Source organism: Mytilus edulis, chromosome 13 (genome assembly GCF_963676685.1).
Source record: "Mytilus edulis chromosome 13, xbMytEdul2.2, whole genome shotgun sequence".
Taxonomy (NCBI): Eukaryota; Metazoa; Mollusca; class Bivalvia; order Mytilida; family Mytilidae; genus Mytilus; species Mytilus edulis.
This window is the reverse complement of record NC_092356.1, coordinates 37,027,912-37,047,585: the sequence shown is the minus strand read 5'-3', so window position 1 is coordinate 37,047,585 and position 19,674 is coordinate 37,027,912. Positions and strand designations below refer to the sequence as shown.

Genomic DNA, 19,674 nt, shown 5'->3' with positions numbered 1-19,674 from the left:
AATCGGTGAGCGATGCAGGAAATGAGGAGCAGGTTAATACACAAGATTTCCGTGGCATCAAATTGGTACCGTCAGATATTAATTTTGCTTAATACTTCTAAGCTTTTCAAGTCTTAAAAAAAGAGGAAATCCTCAAGAATTTCGTAATGATGGGTTTACAGCTTCAATATGTGTGGAAAATTTCTGAGAAATGGTAACATGGTCCTGTTTGTTCTTTGTGTTGCGCAAGATTGTAAAACCAACTACTCTGGTAGTAATGGAGTTTATTGTTTCCTGTATTTATTTTTGTTACCGCAGATTTATCCACAAGGGTGAATGAGGAATAGAGATATGGTTACTATAGGTCTTCTGCCAACCGACAGAAAAACCCTTATTAAAGTGAGGCGTTTATCTGCTTAACTTTTGGGATGTACATGTACACAGCCACGTCCGTTCTGAATAGGGAGGAGGCAAAATTTTTGTTCCTTTTTCACTGTGTCCTCATTTTCCCAGTTGGAGTCTAAAATTCCCCGGCCTTCATTCTAGACGGCTTCCATGGCATGTTTGTTTCAATCAGATTGTCAAATGTCTGCCATCATCGCCATTCTAAAAAGAAACTAATATAATAAATACATTAGCATTTTGCGTGAAACAACCACTGACGAGGTTCATTACATGCACAAGTGAATAAAGCTAACAAAATATATGATTTGACGTAAGATCTCTCTATTTGGTTTTGATAAACTTTTGGATATAAGTCTTGTACTTTTTGCAGGAGAATCAAAAGGCTTATTATAGTGTGATAAAACTATGAAATTTAAATAACCCCGCTTTGAAGGTTTACCTATGTCTGTCAGTGTCTTATTGCTCACAGTACATCTTGTTTTTCTGCATTTTTAAAGTGGTTTTTCTTACTAGCTTGACATTTTCACAATATGATGTATTTCTTATCACTCCAAGTTATACTTGGTAAATAAAGGTAATAGTAGCATACCGCTGTTCGAAATTCACAAATCGATTGAGAAAAAAAAAACAAATCCGGGTTAAAAACTAACACTGAAGGTGTCATACCACCAATTAAAAGTCCCTATCTGTTCAACCAAATTTTGCAATTTTCACAGCTTTCTAAATATTTTACCTTAAGTTTAACTTCATAGAAACTAGGTATATCCTGAATTGTACAGGTGTCACCTTTCTGCATGCCAATTTTCAACATACATTCAAAATCATATAAGAAAGAAGAGAGCTCCCGAAAGGAGGTACCACTAAAAATAACCCCTGGTTTTCTGGAAATCTTAAATTAGTATACCATGGAGCGCATTGATCCTCAATTTTAAATGCAAACTCCTAGACAGGTAAAAATGTTGCTCAAAATGGTCTTAATATATTTCTCTTTCAACAAAAGTTTCATTTCTGCAAATTTGTTGGTTTGTTTAGGTGAACAATGACATCAAATGCACTATTTTTTGTCCGAGTAGGCCTACTTTCACATACGTTCTAAGTTTGAGGGAGTAATTGGTGGTATGACACCTAAATGAAGGAAACACATCAAATATAAGAGCAGAACTACGACACAACAGAAACACAACACTAAAATGTAACAAACACAGGAACGCACTATAATATATCAATAGCCATTTTCAATAGCCATTTTCCTGACTTGCCACGTTACAGGACATTTTAAGAAACAAAATGGTGGGTTGAATCCGGTTTTTTGGCTAGCCAAACCTCCCGCTTTTAAGGCAATGTTAAATTCAACATTCAAATGACAACATTACATGACAGAACTACAATGCAAATACATGGGATAACATATAGGACAGAGAAACACACAAATAATAGCTATCAAAAGGTACCAGATTTTTAATTTAATATGTCAGACGCGCGTTTCGTCTCCACAAGACTAACCAATGACGCTCAGATAAAAAAAAAGTTCGAAAGCCAAAACAAGTACTAAGTTGAAGAGCATTGAGGACCAATCCTCCCCCCCCCCCCCCCCCCCGAGAATATCAAATGGTCGTCCCTTTATTTACTATTTCTATTTACTGTTCTGATAAAAAGAATTACTATCATTATAAAAACGTTAGAAATTTAATTTAGTATGTACAAAAGAACAGACAGTAGTCATTGGATATTGTAGATCATTTAAATAGTCTTGACCTGTTTATTAGTACAAAAAAACAGCTAGTAGTCATTGGACATTGCAGATCATTCCAGTATTCTTGACCTATTTATTTGTACAAAAAAAACCAGCGAGTAGTCATTGGATACTGTAGATCATTAAGGTAGTCTTGACTCTTGATCCTATTCATTTGTACTAAAAAAAAAACAGCCAGTTGTCATCTTAACTTCACACACACACATACGAATATCAATTATATGCTTAGGAGACATGTTACAATGTTAAACTTATTGCGGTATGTGAAAATTAAGACTTTCATGAATATATCCCAATATTAGAGGCAGTGGCGTCATTTTTCTTCACAGCTTTCAGCTCTTTGATTTGCACTGGCTGGTGCTTGCTTAACAGTTCGGATTATATTATCCATTCCCGGATTAGGGCTCGATTTAAAATTTTCAATATGTCTGCGCCCATGGATTTGATCTCTTATCAGTTGTCGAATTATCTTTACATTTAAAACTGAATTTGGTATCAGTTAAAGACAGATTACGAAAATGAAAGCTTCTTACGCTTTGAGAAGACTGTTATCAAACAATTATAGTTTACAATGTCAAACTAAAAGGACATTTTATCGCTCATTTCTACGTCAAACAGTTCCACTAACAAGTGTACGTTATCCAAATCTAAAGCGCGGTGGTTATTCAGCACTAACTGACAAAGACCTTTCAGTATTTGAGAAATTGATACCTGGGAGGGTTCTGACTGGGTCATCAGAACTCGATGGATACAACACTGATTGGTTAAAAACATGCAGAGGTAAAAATTTTAATCCCTTCTGGTATAATTTCTTTGTCCCGAGTTATTCTCTTATTCGGATGCCCACATCAGTGCCACCTAACTACCTGTAGCAGTAACAATTCTGCTGAAGATTCGGGGATGCGGACCACAGCTTGATCTGGTTTGCAGGTTTGTGAACTGAATTGTACGGAAACGACTGATGCCAAATGTGATGCGCTAAAATAGGAAGCAAGTTAACTCGTACCACGGAAAACTCGTACCACGTAAACTCGTACCAAAAAAGTTAACTCGTACCAACATAAACTCGTACCACTGGGAAGTCGTACCATTAAAAATATATTAAAAAACATGAATGTTTTATGTTTTTTTTTTGTGAACTTAATAAAAATAAAGTTGAATTACTCGAATTTTATACTGGATTTTAAGGAAAGCTTAGACAAAAATACGAATGTTTTTTTAAGCTTTATTTTTTAAACTGATCTTTCAAACTAGTTTTAATCCAGAAGAAAGTAAAAAAAAACCATTGCTTTAACTGTACCTTAAGTTGAATATCTATATTCAATTAAATTAATTAAAGCTGTAATCCATTATCACAAATCGAATGCTATGTTTACAATTGTTGGAAGCCATGTGCTTTTTGGCGGGAAAATTCGGGAAACCCCTTAACAGGAAACAGTTACATTTTATTGTTATTTATAGACAGTAAGAATTTCATTTTGGAAATCATTTTGATTAACCGTTTTAACTGCTAAGATTTATTCATGAAAAATAAATATAGTTTTATTGGGGTGAAACTTTAATAATATTACAAATATAAGTAATTAAAAAACCAGTCTCAAGTATTTTCTATCCAGGACCAATAGACAAGGAACATTAGCTACAAATTGGTCATTGTACTTTCAAATTATATATATTTTACAGACTCAAGAGGTATTGAGTAAAAGTAAAGTATATTTTCTTTATTTAACACCATTTAAATGCATTTAAATAAGTTGGTTCGAGTTAGCAGTGGTACGAGTTTGCATTGGTACGAGTTTTTTTTTAGTGGTACGAGTCGACGTTGGTACGAGTTTACAATGGTACGGGATAACTATAATTCCTAAAATATATCTAAGTAAATGAAAACGAAAAACAGTGAAAACAATATATAATTTAATCAATAAAGTACAACTTTTATCATGTAAAGTCAAATAGTAGAAATGAAGCATTCAATGACTTCAAATTACCCGTACTTAAGAAGGCATGTAGCTGATGCACTAAACGATGGATGGAAAGCTTGGCTTTCCTTGGTTTGACTGAAAGTCAGTCCTCAAAGGATTCAACAGAATAATCTAAAACCAGTTATATAAAATATATAAGTTTCTCGCAGAAGGTTATCAAAGGTTTTGCGACGATGCAAATATTAAACTTTACAATATAAATATATATCTTTAACCAATGAATTCAAATAGCAAAAGCTATGCAATTTAACAAATATATACTGAATAAGCTTCATCCAATTCATCAAATAAAGAAATATGAAATATATAGTTTTAAACAAGGGAAATAATAATGACATGATAATTCTAACTGCCACATTCCTCCCCCCTAAGACAAACAATAAATTTCATAAATAAAGTCTGCACACTTAAATGTCTATCAAATCGATATAACTGCAACACTTATCACGCAAAATCCAATTGTCATGATCAAACATCAAATCAAATATACATCAGTTAAAGTTGAATCACGAGAATGTTCAAGGAGACCACAACACCAGTCTTGTTTACATCATGTACATTAATGATTACTTGTAGATTACAAATTGTACTGTATATGTATGAAAATTGTTTTTATATACAACTTACAAGCATAAAAAAAACAACTAACTTTCAGTATAATTAATCATGGTTCAACCACACCAACACCTGACACTTAAAAAAAATATAGCTCCACAAGCAAGTCCTGTTACAGACATGACAGATATAAACCTGATTTTTCTATTGTACTCATTAAAGTTTGTTAAGGTTAGATTAAAAAAAGAGACAACTCCTTCAGATACATGTAGATTGTTGCCTGTCCAAACATGTGATAGATTTAAACAGCTTTTACATACAAGGGCAATCCTCTTTACTCCAATAACAATGAATTATACATGTTAAAAATTCATATATATACAGTAATATACATGTAAAATTATAAGAAATATGTTAATTTTATATATTCCTATATTTTATATACAATTTAAGGATCAAGTCAGGTAGTTTTGAGACCAAAGACCACAGAGGAAGTGTCAGCCATTTTGAAGTATTGTAATGAAAGGAAACTAGCAGTGGTGCCCCAGGGTGGAAATACAGGATTGGTTGGAGGAAGTGTTCCGGTCTTTGATGAAATTGTTGTTTCTACCCAGTTAATGAACCAAATTATAAGTCTGGATGAGATTTCTGGTAAAAACTTATGGAAATGATAACATTTTCAAAAAGAATCAACAAAATTATTCAACATCTATAATATTACCATGATTACAGCTTGGTGTCTTTTGATGACTTATATTCTAGACAGTCATGACAGTGAAAACTATTTTTAATTTTTTTTAAATTAAGTAACTTAAAACCAGATTCAATAAAAATTTGATAATCTAGAATATTTTTTTTTAAGTTCATATTAAAGTTAGTGTTAAAGTTCAACTAAATCTTGAGATAAAAATCAGATTATTGATAAAGTGTAAGTAGAAATGTGAACAGTAGTAAAATTCAGAGATTGAATAATAAATTAGTTACAATGTAGTCAATTTCTTTGGGTCAGATTGCATATTTCATACAAAAAAAATCATTTAAAACTTAAGAAGTCTATGAAGTTTTGGAATAATAATGTTGTTCATGTTGTTTGCATGAATAATCACTTTGTGCTAAATATGCACATCTCATTCTTTGCATGTTAAATACACAAAACAATTAACCATTTTAAAAAACTCAATAATAGAAGTTTTAATTAATTTTGAGAAGATAGCCAGCCCCTTAGAAATCAATGAGAATACTTTTTTTGTGTTATATGAAAAAATAAAAAAAATAATTACAATACATTTTTTTAATGAAAATGAATTATCTAAGTTATTTCCCCTTCTTTTAAATTTAAAATTTTTGATTGTTCTTTTACTATATGTTATTAAAAGTTATTGCCATATGATATTATGAAATCAAATTGAATCAACTGTTTTTTAAATGAAAAGACATAAAAATAAAATGCATTCAGAAAGTAAAATTTATTCAATAAAAATTCATTAAACAAAATCTTTATTACATTTAACAAAACACATCCATGGCAAATGAGCAGTACATTTATTAGTGTCTTACAAAAAGAAAACATTTTTTTTTCTGTCTTGAAACTATGAACATCATTTATAAAATAATCAAGAATTATCATTATTAAAATAAAGAGATAGTCCAATATATATTTAAAAGTTGTCTCCCTATTTTCAGGAACATTGGTTTGTGAAGCAGGTTGTATTCTTGGTAATCTCAGTGACCATGTGGCTGAAAGTAACCTTATTATGCCACTGGACCTTGGAGCCAAAGGAAGCTGTCATATTGGTGGTAACTTAGCAACCAATGCTGGAGGGCTCCGACTATTACGATATGGATCATTACATGGTAGTGTGCTAGGTCTGGAAGCTGTAAGTCACCTGTTGTTTTAAATATCTCAAAGCTGATGAAAATATTTTGAATTTCTAATTTCTATGTAAAATTCCTGACCTACAGGTTTTTATATGATGAACATACATTTAAATCAGTTAATTTAATCAACTTGATAAGATGCTTCTGGCCATGGGAATAAGATTACATTGTAGATGTCTGATGATGAAAGATAACTCTGTATGAAATGAAGGACTTTTTGGAAGTAAATGCATCAAAGAAAATAAATTGATAAATATGTATTTAATTTGAAGAAAAAAAATAGTTACATATTGATTTCTGACAAAATGGTTTAAATTGAGATATGTTAATCATGTTCTATATGATGGTTTGCTGCTCAGTTGATACAAAATGTTACAAATTTTTATACAACCACAAAAATATTTTGAGGTCGTATATTGGTATTATGTCATCTTACGAAGACACTTGGTTTCCGGACAATAACTTTAGTTTAAGTGAATGGATCTCTATGAAATTGAAACACAAGGTTTGAAACCAAAAAGGAATGTTAGGATTGATTTTGGGGTTTATGGTCCCAACAGTTTAGGAATTAGGGGCCCAAAAGGAGTCAAATGAACATTTTTCTAGTTTCCACACAATATTTATAACTTGTGTGTAATTGTATGGATCTTTCTGAAATTGTACCACAAGGTTCCGTATCACAAAGGGAAGCTTTGGATTGAGTAATAGGGGTAATTGCCCCAAAGGTTCATAAATTAAAGGCAAAAAAGGGACATAAAACAAGCAGTTTTCTAGTTTTCAAACAATAACTTGTGTTTAAGTGAATGGATCTCTCTAAAATTGTAATGCAAGGTACCCAACACAAAGGGAAGGCTGGGATTGAATTTTGGGGGTAATTGCCCCAAACATTCAGGCATAGGGGCCAAAAAAGGGCCATTTAAGCATTTTCTACTTTCCAGACAACTACTTGAGGTCAAGTGTATTGATCTCTCTGAAATTGTACAGCAAGGTACCATGCAACAAAAGGATAGCTGGGATTGAGTTTGTGGGTAATTACTGAAAGGGGGTTAAAATTATAGCTATAGCACAGAATTGCACATAAGCAAGAAATCTTCAATTGAATAGTATTGTGCAATAGCAAGAAATCTTTTTAAAATTTCACAATATTGTACAATAGCAAGAAATCTTCATTTGAAAATTAATACAAATATTTCAACCCATTTCAAATTTTTATGATCTTCCACCTACATTTATTTTATTTTGAAAATTTAATCACAATCCAAATTCAGACAGAATCAAGATTGAATATTGTGTCCAAACTTGCACCAACTGTTCATGGTTGATCACTGCAGTCAATTCAGGCTGCGCTCACGGAAGCATTTTATTCTGTCTATGCTCAAGGAAGCATTTTATTCTGTCTATGAAGAAATAACATCACAAATATGGTTCCCCCTTTAATTATGTGGGTTATTTTAAAGAGTGCACCAATTTATTTCAAATAGACATTGCAGTCATTCCTTATGATTTAATTCTAAATTCCTTTTTAAACTTTTGTAAATCACAAAAAAACCTGACGTCACAGTCACATGACAAAGTTATGTCTATGAGATAATAGACAAAACAGTGTCAGTCAATCAAAAAACCGTGCTACATCCAAAATTAAATTATTGAGATATGAGTGTACATTTTTTGCAGGTACTTGCTAGTGGGGAAGTGGTAGATTGTTTATCAACGTTGAGGAAAGATAATACAGGATATGATGTCAAGCAACTATTTATAGGATCAGAGGGAACTCTTGGATTGATAACAAAAGCTTCCATACTTTGTCCACAAAAGCCAAATGCTGTTAATGTGGCTTTCCTAGGTAAGACAGGCTGTTAGATTTAAAAGGTAAATGGTTCATCACTGAGGTTGTAGTGGACACAATTTGGTTTAAAAATAGATTCCGTGTCCACACTTGGCTTATAAGGATCTGAAAGCAGTTAATTCTAGTTATTGCTTGAAAGACCTTTTGGGATCTTCTGGTTTTATTGTAATGATACACATGTTCAACAATTTGGAGGCAGACTTTTCATGGGCTAATAAATTAATTACCAGAACAGAAAGTAAAAAGTATTGTTTTGAGACACTTGTAAGCAGTTGTCGAACTACTGTATCACTAGCCTGTCAACACTGAGGTTGTGAGTTAGAGTCCTGTACTGGGCAGGTGCACTCAACTCCAATCTTAATTGACAAGGATTGTCAATTTCCTACCTAAGGTCAATTGTTCACTTTGGGCACTGCTGCTTTCTCCACCATGAAAAAGCACAATAATGTTGACATCAGTCTGCACCAAAAACTTTTTCAACTACTAGTCCACAGACCAATATTCTGACATTTTTCTTATTGGTCCAAACAGAGTTTTGCAAAAACTTATTAGTCCAAATGAAATTTTACTAGTCTTGGGCATCATACTAGTGGCTAACCGTGCAGACTTTTTCAAAATTCATGATGCTCTTTGCTGTAGATTTCCTATGTCACAAAGGTTATGTTTTTACATCATAGTTAGAAGTTAGAACCGATTATTTGATGACCTCGTTTTATTAAATACATAAATTCATAACAAATTCATAAAATACAAGAGTGCACACGCTGAAATGTCTTGCCTTCTATATATAGATACTAATCATTGATATTATGTTGATAGTCCTAAGTATAAAGCTAAGCTTTATTACAACTGTCACATAAACTTAACATTAACCAAGATAACTAAACAAAGACCATCTGACCTTGACCTCATTTTAAAGGTCAGATGAACCATGCCAGTCAGACATGTACAGCTAACAATGCTTCTATACAACATATATAGTTGACCCATTATAGTTTAAGAAAAATAGACCAAAACACAAAAACTTAACACTGTGCAATGAGCCGTGAAAATGAGGTCACAGACAAATAAAACCTGCACGACTGACATAAAGATCATAAAATATTTCCATACACCAAATATAGTTGACCTATGGCATATAGCAGTATAGTATTAGATAAAAAGACCAAAACACAAAAACTTAACTTTGACCACTGAACCATGAAAATGAGGTCAAGGTCACATGACATCTGCCCGCTAGACATGTACACCTTACAATCATTCCATACAACAAATAAAGTAGACCTATTGCATATAGTATGAGAAAAACAAACCAAAACACAAAAATTTAACTATAACCACTGAACCATGAAAATGAAGTCAAGGTCAGATGACACCTACCAGTTGGACATGTACACCTTACAGTACTAGTCCTTCCATACACCGAATATAATAGCCCTGTTGCTTATAGTATCTGAGATATGGACTTGACCACCAAAACTTAACCTTGTTCACTGATCCATGAAATGAGGATGAGGTCAAGTGAAAACTGTCTGACAGACATGAGGACCTTGCAAGGTATGCACATATCAAATATAGTTATCCTATTACTTATAATAAGAGAGAATTCAACATTACAAAAAATTTGAACTTTTTTTCAAGTGGTCACTGAACCATGAAAATGAGGTCAAGGACAGTGGACATGTGACTGACGGAAACGTCGTAACATGAAGCATCTATATACAAAGTATGAAGCATCCAGGTCTTCCACCTTCTAAAATATAAAGCTTTTAAGAAGTGAGCTAACGCCGCCGCCCCTGTAGCCGCCTCCGTCGCCGGATCACTATCCTTATGTCGAGCTTTCTGCAACAAAAGTTGCAGGCTCGACAACAACAGATTGGTTATGAATAGTTGATTGTTGTTTAATCCACAATCATACAACATAATTATCTTTACTTTTTGAAGTGAAGTTTTAATTGTACCTCCTTATCATGCTTATTTTCTGCCAAACATGCACCAATGTGACTTTTGTTGATGACTTAGTACTTTTATACCTTTTGAGTATTGGTTGTAGAATACTATAAGTCTGTTGAAATATTTAGATACAAATTGTATGAACTTTAGTGAGATTAACATAATTGAAGACCATATTTTTACCTTGGTTTTCTTATTATTTGTTTTGCATTGTTGCGTAACTGCATTATCTGAGACAACGTGGGGCCAAATGACATACAAATATATAAAGTAAGAAATATTTTATTTGGCAAAAGTACAAAATTGTACGGCCACGGCTTGGCAAAGAATGGGACTGCCGAGAAACATAATTGGCAAGTCCCTAGTATATATAATTAAACCTTATAGTCCATTCCTTATTCCTTATTTCCACATTATTGTCCATTCCTTATTCCTTATTTCCACATTATTCTTATTCCTTATTTCCACCTTATTGTTATTCCTTATAATGTCATTTCCTTATATATCAATATAATATCCTTATTAACATTATTGCTTCCAAAATATATCGGATGCTGGCCCTGGGAAACAGAAGCTCAGCGGATACATAATTCCATTATAAGAAGCATAATATATTTGTAGATGTTGTGTCGCTATTTTCGCCATTAAATGGTCGGAGTCTTTGTCTGAAGCCGTGACGAAGGATTGGGATTACAATGGTCGGAGTCTTTGTCTGAAGCCGTGACGAAGGATTGGGATTACAATGGTCGGAGTCTTTGTCTGAAGCCGTGACGAAGGATTGGGATTACAATGGTCGGAGTCTTTGTCTGAAGCCGTGACGAAGGATTGGGATTACAATCGGAATAAGCTACCAGTTTCAACCTGAAAAATAGAACAAAAACAGCAGAAAAACGAACAACATGATATAACATAATATAACATTTAACACATGTATATTAACTACATTTTAGGAGTATGTCTTTTATCTAAGTGGTGGGTGGGTGGGTAACTTTTGAAACAAACATAAGTTAATTCATACGGAACCCAATTTTTTGCGTCTTCCCTCTGCTGTATCGTACGTGGTAAAGAAAGAATGATGACGTCACAGTTATCAAGGTTAAAATAATTAACGTGACTCATAATACATAACAAGTTCCACCACGTGTTCAAAGCGGGACAACTCCCAAAACGTAAGCCCACTTTCCTCCGATAACCGGATTTATTCTTCATAGGAATAAATCTTATTATCTGAGACAACGTGGGGCCAAATGACATACAAATATATAAAGTAAGAAATATTTTATTTGGCAAAAGTACAAAATTGTACGGCCACGGCTTGGCAAAGAATGGGACTGCCGAGAAACATAATTGGCAAGTCCCTAGTATATATAATTAAACCTTATAGTCCATTCCTTATTCCTTATTTCCACATTATTGTCCATTCCTTATTCCTTATTTCCACATTATTGTCCATTCCTTATTCCTTATTTCCACATTATTCTTATTCCTTATTTCCACCTTATTGTTATTCCTTATAATGTCATTTCCTTATATATCAATATAATATCCTTATTAACATTATTGCTTCCAAAATATATCGGATGCTGGCCCTGGGAAACAGAAGCTCAGCGGATACATAATTCCATTATAAGAAGCATAATATATTTGTAGATGTTGTGTCGCTATTTTCGCCACATGGTCGAATTCAGTGGCTATGCCAAGAGTTATTGGACACTGAGTTCGACCACCGCCACAAATGCGGTAGCGACGCAACACACCCGCCGTGACCGTACTTTTAAATGACCACACACATATATTTATATTTAAATTACCCTGTAATGAAATAAGAAAAAAAAAAAACAATTGCCCACATGAGATAAAGTAACGCCGTCAGATGTGAATATATCGGGCTTATTATATATTTCAGGCTATTTTATGTAACAACCTCCCAATTGTATATATAGCTAAGCGGCAAAGGTGTACATTCTTGTGGCTGCTTTATTCATGCTTATTGGTTTTTACCATATCTCCGATTCCAAATGAAACTGAATCCATTATTCCTACATGTATTCAAACTTTTAAAACTTAGAACACATGAACACTGGTACTTGTCACCAAAGTCAGAGAATAAGGGGAATTTAACCTTTGGTCTTTGCATTTCATATTTTTTACAAATAAATTAGACAATATTCTAGTTTAGTTTCTGTTATTTCTATACATGTACCATGACAACATTGATCCGTTTTTGAGAATGGGATAACAATAATTAATAGCAAAATTTTGCAACGTGATCTTTCTTTACGGATAACAGTTAGCTGTCCTATAAACCCATTTAATTTGTTTCAAGTGACATATAAGCAATAAATATAGTTGCATGCAATAAAAATGCCTTAAGTGATTCTAAAAGTGGTGGCCAAATGATATCATAATTATACAATTTACGGAACGGAACGCTTCGAAAGCCACTAGACATGTACACTATGTTTCTGATGTATCTACTTGATACAAATCAAAAATACTAAAAAGGAACAATTTACAGACACTGTGTCCTATCAATGTATCTACTTGATACAAACTAAATTATCCTTATCAGACACAATTTACAGACACTGTGTCCTATCAATGTATCTACTTGATACAAACTAAACTATCCTTAAAATACACAATTTACAGACACTGTGTCCTATCAATCTACTTGATACAAACTAAATTATCCTTAAAATACACAATTTACAGACACTGTGTCCTATCAATGTATCTACTTGATACAAACTAAATTATCCTTAAAATACACAATTTACAGACACTGTGTCCTATCAATGTATCTACTTGATACAAACTAAATTATCCTTAAAATACACAATTTACAGACATTGTGTCTTTTCAATGTATCTACTTGGTACAAACTAAATTATCCTTAAAAGACATAATTAACAGACACTGTGTCATATCAATGTATCTACTTGATACAAACTAAATCATCCTTAAACGACACAATTTACAGACACTGTGTCTTATCAATGTATCTACTTGATACAAACTAAATTATCCTTAAAAGACACAATTTACAGACACTTTGTCCTATCAATGTATCTACTTGATACAAACTAAATTATCCTCATAAGACACAATTTACAGACAACTGTTTCCTAACAATGTATCTACTTGATACAAACTAAATTATCCTTAAAAGACATAATTTACAGACACTGTGTCATATCAATGTATCTACTTGATACAAACTAAATTATCCTTAAACGACACAATTTACAGACACTGTGTCATATCAATGTATCTACTAGATACAAACTAAATTATCCTTAAAAGACACAATTTACAGACACTTTGTCCTATCAATGTATCTACTTGATACAAACTAAATTATCCTTATCAGACACAATTTACAGACACTGTGTCATATCAATGTATCTACTTGATACAAACTAAATTATCCTTAAACGACACAATTTACAGACACTGTGTCCTATCAATGTATCTACTTGATACAAACTAAATTATCCTTAAAAGACACAATTTACAGACACTGTGTCATATCAATGTATCTACTTGATACAAACTAAAATATCCTTAAAAGACACAATTTACAGACACTGTGTCATATCAATGTATCTACTTGATACAAACTCAATTATCCTTAAAAGACACAATTTACACACACTGTATCCTATCAACATATCTACTTGATACAAACTAAATTATCCTTAAAAGACACAATTTACAGACACTGTGTCATATCAATGTATCTACATGATACAAACTAAAATATCCTTAAAAGACACAATTTACAGACACTGTGTCCTATCAACATATCTACTTGATACAAACTATATTATCCTTAAAAGACACAATTTACAGACACTGTGTCCTATCAACATATCTACTTGATACAAACTATATTATCCTTAAAGACACAATTTACAGACACTGTATCCTATCAACATATCTACTTGATACAAACTAAATTATCCTTAAAAAACACAATTTACAGACACTGTCCTATCAACATATCTACTTGATACAAACTAAATTATTCTTAAAAGACACAATTTACAGACACTGTCCTATCAATGTATCTACTTGATACAAACTAAATTATCCTAAAAAGACACAATTTACAGACACTGTGTCATAGCAATGTATCTACTTGATACAAACTAAATTATCCTAAAAAGACACAATTTACAGACACTGTCCTATCAACATATCTACTTGATACAAACTATATTATCCTTAAAAGACACAATTTACAGACACTGTCCTATCAACATATCTACTTGATACAAACTGTATTATCCTTAAAAGACACAATTTACAGACACTGTGTCCTATCAACATATCTACTTGATACAAACTATATTATCCTTAAAAGACACAATTTACAGACACTGTGTCCTATCAACATATCTACTTGATACAAACTATATTATCCTTAAAGACACAATTTACAGACACTGTATCCTATCAACATATCTACTTGATACAAACTAAATTATCCTTAAAAAACACAATTTACAGACACTGTCCTATCAACATATCTACTTGATACAAACTAAATCATCCTTAAACGACACAATTTACAGACACTGTGTCTTATCAATGTATCTACTTGATACAAACTATATTATCCTTAAAAGACACAATTTACAGACACTGTCCTATCAACATATCTACTTGATACAAACTATATTATCCTTAAAAGACACAATTTACAGACACTGTCCTATCAACATATCTACTTGATACAAACTATATTATCCTTAAAAGACACAATTTACAGACACTGTGTCATATCAATGTATCTACTTGATACAACTATATTATCCTTAAAAGACACAATTTACAGACACTTTGTCCTATCAATGGATCTAATTGATACAAACTAGATTATCCTAAAAAGACACAATTTACAGACACTGTGTCCTACCAGAATATCTCCTTGATACAAACTAAGTTATTCTAAAAAGACATAATTTACAGACAGTGTCATAACAATGTATCCGCTTGATACAAACTAAATTATCCTAAAATGACACAATTTACAGACACTGTGTAAATATTCGTCCTGATAGATATGCCTGAAATATTTGCCACTGGACATTAAGCAACCAACAATCAATCAATCCTATTAAAATATCAACTTAGTACAGAGAAAATTTGTGGTCTAATAAATTATCTGAATTAATGAAATATATTGGAATACCCTTTAACAAGCATTGTAATAGTAATTTCAAACAGAAACTAGAAGATTTCTACAAAATTAAATTAAATTTTGAACTATCTAAGATAAAAGATGGAAACTGTGGTTAACTTTTTATTTATCACTAAATTAAGAATAAGTGCACACTCATTATCAATAGAAAGTGGTAGGTATGCGAGACCAACAATACCCTCTAATGAGAGATTTTGTAAATTTTGCACTGGAAACACGGATACACAAAATATTTTAACATGTATGTATTCGGTTAAGTTAGGTGCATCTTCTAAATGTACACCAACATAAATACTTATGTAAATAAGGAAAGCATCTATCCATGTGTTAATATCAGTAATCGTTTTACTTAGTCTAGTTTGGATAATCAGCTGTCCATTTGTATCTACTGTTCTGTGCCTGAATTTGTATTAAAGCAATATATACCTAAATCTACATATTCACCATTAATTATTTTGTTCCGAGTTTTGTGAAACATTTAAACATAGATTATCATTTGCACTAGTTATTGGCAAATATTAGAACTTTGTGTTATACCTGTATTCGATTGTTGCCTTTCATTGACTGAGTCAGGAGATGTAACACTAACAGTAGCTGGAGAGTGAATAAGGGCATTGCCATTGACAATCTGAACAACTTCATTCCTAAGTTCTGGAGTCATCATACATGTAGCTAAAACTTGCGTGGAAGTATGCTATCCAACGACATTGCTAGATCTGTTTCCCAACGGTGTCGGTACGCCCCTCTGCTGTACCCTTTGCCTTTGGCTGCATTTATAAGGACTTTTAGAGGGCCTTTGTGACATACGATCTGCTTTCCCGATTTCCATAAGATGTTTGGTTTTTAAAACTGAAAAATTACTACAATAATATTAGTGAAACGACCGTTGAAAAGTTATAATATCTATACAACTCGTCTAAACATCAACCCAACAATGTTAGATCTGTATATTTTATAAACTTCATACATTTATTCATTATTGGTTTCTCTTTAAATTGCTTGCTGTGTAGCAGATGAAACATTTCATATACGATAGTTTTAAAATCGCAGACGTCCATGCGACACGTGTCTTTAAAACCATGTGCGCAGTTTTAATCTGAAATTACGGGTCTGTTAAAATTTCTATTTTTGGAAATATAATTCATGATTTCCACTGAATTAAACCAACAATTAAAAATTTACAATGAAATATTTAGAAACTCTTTACAGAAGAAACAACAAAAGATATAAAATCTTTAACACTATTTTATACTGGATCAAAACCATGTGCTTTTCCTATCTTTCAAACTTTCCGAACCTTTTCAGTAAAATAAGATTTTTTGAAAGACATCCATTTCATATACCAAATCAAAGAAATATTATTAACTTTGTAACTTTTGAAACAAACATTAGTTAATTCATACGGAACCCAATTTTTTGCGTCTTCCCTCTGCTGTATCGTACGTGGTAAAGAAAGAATGATGACGTCACAGTTATCAAGGTTAAAATAATTAACGTGACTCATAATACATAACAAGTTCCACCACGTGTTCAAAGCGGGACAACTCCCAAAACGTAAGCCCACTTTCCTCCGATAACCGGATTTATTCTTCATAGGAATAAATCTTATTATTTGTTATATACTTCACATTATCCATTTATTGAAAAAGTACATAATTTTCTTTTTTTCTGTTTTAGGTTGTGACAGTTTTGAAAGGGTTCTTGACATATTCAAAGAAAGTAAAATGAAACTGGGAGAAATTTTATCAGCCTTTGAATTTTTGGACGCTGATGCCATAGCAGTAGCTAGAGACAATCTTAAACTGTCCATACCTATTGATGACTCATTTCCATTCTATGTTCTAATCGAGTCATCAGGATCTGATGGAACTCACGATGAGGAGAAAATGAATGGATTCCTAGAAGACATGATGAATCGAGGATATGTCATTGACGGTACAGTGGCATCTGAGCCAGCCAAAATTCAGGTTTGTAATCAATAATTCAAAATTTAGATGTAAAATGAAGAAGTGAATAAACCTCTGTTTGATGTTAGAGCTTTGTCTTGAAGACAAAAACAGTGCTGCTCACTTTATCTACATGTAGTATCTATAAATCTAGAAACAAGAGAAATAAAGGAATATAAAAGATAACTATGGGAAAAATGAGATGAACATGAGGAGTAATTTCATTGATTAAAAGGACAATTTTGTAAAGCAAGCAGTCACAACACCAATTCAAAATAGCACTTATTTTCTAAAAATCTGAATAAGCTTACCTATTTATCATTATACCAAAAAATTGTGATGCAGATTCATACTCACAAGTAAATTTGTCGAAATATTTTCTCATTCATAGAAAAAAAATTCATGTGAATTCAATGTTTGTCAGAGTACTCAGTAGCGCTTTTATGTATAATAATCGTGATTGAGTGAATTTGTGATACGACACTAAAACACCTAAAAGTCCTCTGCACATATAAGGCCACATTGCTCTCTTGTATGTCCTTTATATAAAGTTTAAGTCAATCACATTTCGTGATTTATAATCCTTCCATGTCTCATTTCAGTACATATGGTCTGTCAGAGAGAGAATAGCAGAAGGACTGATGCATGATGGGTATTGTTACAAGTACGATGTATCTATTCCTTTATCACATTATTATGGATTGGTTGAGGCAGTAAGGGAGAGAACTCAAGGCAATACTACAAGGGTCATAGGTTATGGTCATGTTGGAGATAGTAAGTATAAATGACATGCAACAGTTTTATATTATGTACTAAATATCCTGATTTTTTATGTGGAATTTTCCTATATATTCAGACTACAATGATTTATAAACTGTTTCCTTTCTTTTGCTTAATTTCATAATGAAGTTTCAACCGGAATGAAAAGTTATTGTGATATATTTTCTGTCTACAGAAGATTAAAACTTATTGCAGAAGACAAGGAAGCCTCTATTTCACGTCTTCCTAAATGGGGGTCATGATACACTCTGGGTTTCCTTCTATATTCTAAATTTTTAGAGCATTTTTTTTTTTTTGAAATAACATATTTCTAATAATAAAATTGAGAATTGAAATTGGGAATGTGTCAAAGAGACAACAACCCGACCAAATAAAAAACAACAGCAGAGGGTCACCAACAGGTCTTCAATGTAAATGGTTTAACTATCCACTGTTCAAATAATAGATTTTGATATTTTGTACATTGTATGTACTAAGGTAAATGAATCACAATATTTATAATGGCATGAATTTTATAGAAAACTAGGGGAGATAATTCACAATAATAACCTATTATATTGACATTCTTCTTAAAAATGTTATTTCTATAGCTATTATTCTGTGTTTTTGTACTCTATATGTAACTAGATTTCAATTACATTTGAACTTTTTTAGGCAATTTACACTTGAATGCTACTTCACCAGAATATAGTCAGACAACAATGGACTTACTAGAACCTTTCCTGTATGACTGGGTAGCTAAACGTCATGGAAGTATTAGTGCTGAGCATGGTTTAGGGTTCAAAAAGCGGGACTTTATTTACCACAGTAAATCAGAATCAGCTGTTAGAATAATGAATCAGATGAAACTAGTCTTAGATCCTAATGGCATATTAAATCCTTATAAATTGTTACCAACTGTTGTTAGATAATCATGAAAATTTAGTACTTATCGTTTACAGTTGTAATAGTCCTTTTGTCTAGTCCTTGATATACAATAAGTCCTTTCTTGTTTTATTTTTCTGTTGGGTTGCTGTCTCATTAATATGTAACCCACATATCTTTTTGATTTAATCATCAATTAATGTCCCAAATTGTAGGGAAAAGTTTATTGAGAAGTTTTGAAAGTGTGTTATAAGTGCAACAAGATGATTATTAAATTTGTTTAAATTTCATCATCAATTTTCATTTTATTAACCGGATTTTTGTGACAAAAATGTCGGTTATTGATTTGGGGATGTACGGCGGGCGGGCGGGCGGTCGGGCGGGCGGCAATCAAATCCGTGCATTAACTCATGAACCGTTCAACCAAAGCTTTTAAAATTTTAATATGTTATTCCTGACAACTATACGAAGGTCAAGTTCAATAATGGCGATTTTGACTTTTACCGTTCAGGAGTTATGGTTCT

At 32.3% G+C, this 19,674-nt stretch overlaps 1 protein-coding gene across 1 annotated transcript; it reads left to right on the top strand.

Annotated features, from left to right (window-relative positions):
• The first annotated feature begins 2,560 nt into the window (after positions 1 to 2,560).
• LOC139501759 (D-2-hydroxyglutarate dehydrogenase, mitochondrial-like) lies at positions 2,561 to 19,405 on the top strand. The gene is made up of 7 exons (XM_071290903.1): positions 2,561 to 2,917; positions 5,128 to 5,325; positions 6,358 to 6,551; positions 8,227 to 8,395; positions 17,238 to 17,527; positions 18,109 to 18,280; positions 18,941 to 19,405. The coding sequence occupies exons 1-7, from the start codon at positions 2,656 to 2,658 to the stop codon at positions 19,195 to 19,197; spliced, it is 1,542 nt and encodes a 513-aa protein (XP_071147004.1). The 5' UTR covers positions 2,561 to 2,655; the 3' UTR covers positions 19,198 to 19,405.
• Positions 19,406 to 19,674: the final 269 nt, after the last annotated feature.

Coding starts and splice junctions, on each gene's coding strand:
- LOC139501759 (XM_071290903.1), top strand. CDS start 2,656: ATGAAAGCTTCTTACGCTTTGAGAAGACTGTTATCAAACAATTATAGT. Junction 2,918..5,127: donor TTGGTTAAAAACATGCAGAG/GTAAAAATTTTA, acceptor ATACAATTTAAG/GATCAAGTCAGGTAGTTTTG. Junction 17,528..18,108: donor CTGAGCCAGCCAAAATTCAG/GTTTGTAATCAA, acceptor GTCTCATTTCAG/TACATATGGTCTGTCAGAGA.